Below are 2771 nucleotides of genomic sequence, written 5' to 3'. Positions count from 1 at the left end.
TATGTATCCTATTAAAAGGCTTGCTTGAAGTAGGCCAAGAAGAATAATTATTTTTAGGCACATTGTTTGCCACCGCAGCACAAATCTCACACTTCCTTAAGTAACAACACAAATCATTAACCATGTCTGGCCACCAAAATTCATTAGATGCTATTGAAGTGTAGCGTATTCTCCTAGATGATTCTGGTGTAACCTTTTCATGTACCGTTCCCTTAACTGTCTAGGAATTACCACTCGTCCTTTCCAAAAAATACAGTCCTTATGTAATTCTAGTTGAAATCGTTTTTTGAACATGTCTTGATATTCTTTAAAATCAAAACAAGGAGGCAGTCTTTTAGGCCAACCTTTCATCATCCATTCTTTAATTTTTAAAATCATGTGATCTTTCTTGGATTTTTCCTCAATGTCATCTTTCTCTAAAATTGTGGAAGAGATTTCAGGAGCTACATGTTCTTCCTCCGTTGACATCTTGAATGGAATCTAGATAAATAATCCGCTAATTTCACAGATTTACTATATACAATATCGTAGTCATAATTTGTTAACATTAAAAACCATCTTTGTATTCTCGGGGAAGCACCATCAGGTGCAGCTTTCAACCCGAAAATCCATTTTACAGGCTGTGAATCTGTAGTAATTTTAAAATGCCTTCCGAATAGAAATTTATGAAACTTACGCACACCGAAAATTATGGCCAAAGCTTCCCTTTCAAACTGTGAATAATTTTTCTCTGCTTCTTAAAGGGTAGCTGATGCACAAGCTACCGTCTTAAATTGACCTTCTATCTCATTATATAAAACAGCTCCTACACCATCTGGCGATGCATCCGTCATTAAAATTAGTTTTGCATTTTCGTCGAAAGGATGTAAAATTCTTGCCTGTTTTAACAAGTCTTTTGCCAACTGAAATTCCTGCTCATGCTTACTAGACCATTCCCATCGCACACCTTTCTTTAATAATCCGTATAAGGTAGGAATTTGGGATGGTAATGATGGTAAGTGCCTGTGGTAAAAATTTAATATACCCATGAACGACTGTAATTGTGTAATGTTTTTCGGGGGAGGTGTGTCCAAAATTGGTTGCATTTTATCTTTTGCAGGTAGAATGCCTTGCTTAGAGATATCATAATCTAAGTAAGTAATAGATTCTACAAAGAAAATACTTTTGTTTTTATTGTATGTTGTAATTTTTGAACTTCTTGGACAGACTCTGATGGCATTCTTCCAGAGTACTTCCCCAAATAAGTACATCGTCCAGATAAGAAATTACTCCAAACAAATCTCTTGTTACTGTATCCATGAATTGTTGAAATATTTGAGCTGAGCAATTAAGGCCGAAAGGTAATCGATATTGCAAATATAAACCCCAAGGAGTATTTACCTCTAAGTATTTTTGAAAATTTTCCTGCACTTCTAGTAGTAAGTAGGCTTGTTTTAGATCTAATAACACAAAATAATTGGCTGAAGTTAGCATATTGAGTACATCTTGTATTTTAGGTAAAGGATAACTTACTTTTTCAGTAACTAAAGTAAGGGTTCTTTTGAAGTCTAAACACAATCTTAGTGTACCATTTTTCTTTTTGACTATTACCATAGGTGTAGCCCAATCTGCTTCTGTAAGTTTCTATAAAACTGCTGCTTTACATAATTTATCCAATTCGTCTTTCACTGGCTTTGTAATGCATACGGTACATCGTACGCTTTTTAAATCCCCCGCCAAGTGAACTTTGTAATGGACAAACACCGTGTGCGTGGGTTTTCTCGGGGTCCTCCCGTTTCCTCCCACTTTCTTCATTCCACCATTTTCATTCATTACTCATCATCACAGTCTCCTTTAGCCTAACCGGCATAACCGTGGAACGTAAAACTCACAGATGATTTTTTTTAAATATAGGCGTAGCACCTTGTTTGACAGGAATATTTACTTTAAAATCCTTAATTGGTACATCAATAGATCCTTTGAAAACCTCTTCAAATTGTGTCAATAATTGCTCTTTCAATATCTTTACAGATGGACTATTTTTTCCCTCAATCTTTCTTAGATCATCTGTAGTCCCAAACATATTTATCAATTGACTCCTCCTCTGTGGTTCTAACTCATCTAACCAACTTCTGCCTAAGATCGTATGAAATGGATCTTGTTTTACTATCATTAAGGACAAACAATCCTTGTCGTTCTCGTGTTCTACAGTAACCTTACATTTTCCCACGGTGTTAATAGGTGATCCGTCTGCATTATTCAAACGACCTTGAAAAGTTTCGATCGAAGTGTCTTTTAACAAAGGTGATTTATAACCTAGAGCAGAAACAGCTGCTCCTGTGTCAAGTAAAAACTTGACAATTTGTCCATTACACTTCAAATAAACATAAATAGGATCCCTGAACATGTCTCTGCTAGCGTTTACTACAAGTCCTACCGACTGCGCCAAATTGTTATACTTTACCAATGCTAAAAATTCATAGCCTAAATATCGTTTAATAGGCAACGTTTCAATTTCTACCATATATTTAACACTTGATCAAAATTGCAGGCTACATCTTTAACATAAATCTCATTCCATGATCCGATTACGTATCACAAATCATAATTCAAAAACTTCTAACAAGTCAAGCTTTCTTCTTTTCTATATATATCAACGGACGTGCATTAATTTAAAACAGATTCTGTCCCAATTCTGCCCCTAACAGATCCTAGTCTGCTCTATCCAAATTTGCCGTTTTCAGATTTGTGTAATGGCGTCGCAAGGGATTCCTCAAAGGACGTTATTGATT

At 35.5% G+C, this 2771-nt stretch overlaps 1 protein-coding gene across 1 annotated transcript; it reads right to left on the bottom strand.

Annotated features, from left to right (window-relative positions):
- Window positions 1–737: 737 nt before the first annotated feature.
- Window positions 738–2503, bottom strand: LOC145685110 (uncharacterized). Its single transcript, XM_081757456.1, has 2 exons — window positions 1903–2503; window positions 738–1147 (listed from the first exon to the last, which is right to left on the bottom strand). Exons 1-2 carry the CDS (start codon window positions 2501–2503, stop codon window positions 738–740), a joined length of 1011 nt encoding a protein of 336 aa, XP_081613582.1.
- Window positions 2504–2771: the final 268 nt, after the last annotated feature.

This window comes from Thermobia domestica, chromosome 5, assembly GCF_964235325.1.
Source record: "Thermobia domestica chromosome 5, izTheDome1.hap1.1, whole genome shotgun sequence".
NCBI classification, from domain to species: domain Eukaryota; kingdom Metazoa; phylum Arthropoda; class Insecta; order Zygentoma; family Lepismatidae; genus Thermobia; species Thermobia domestica.
This window is presented reverse-complemented; position numbering and strand designations above follow the sequence as displayed.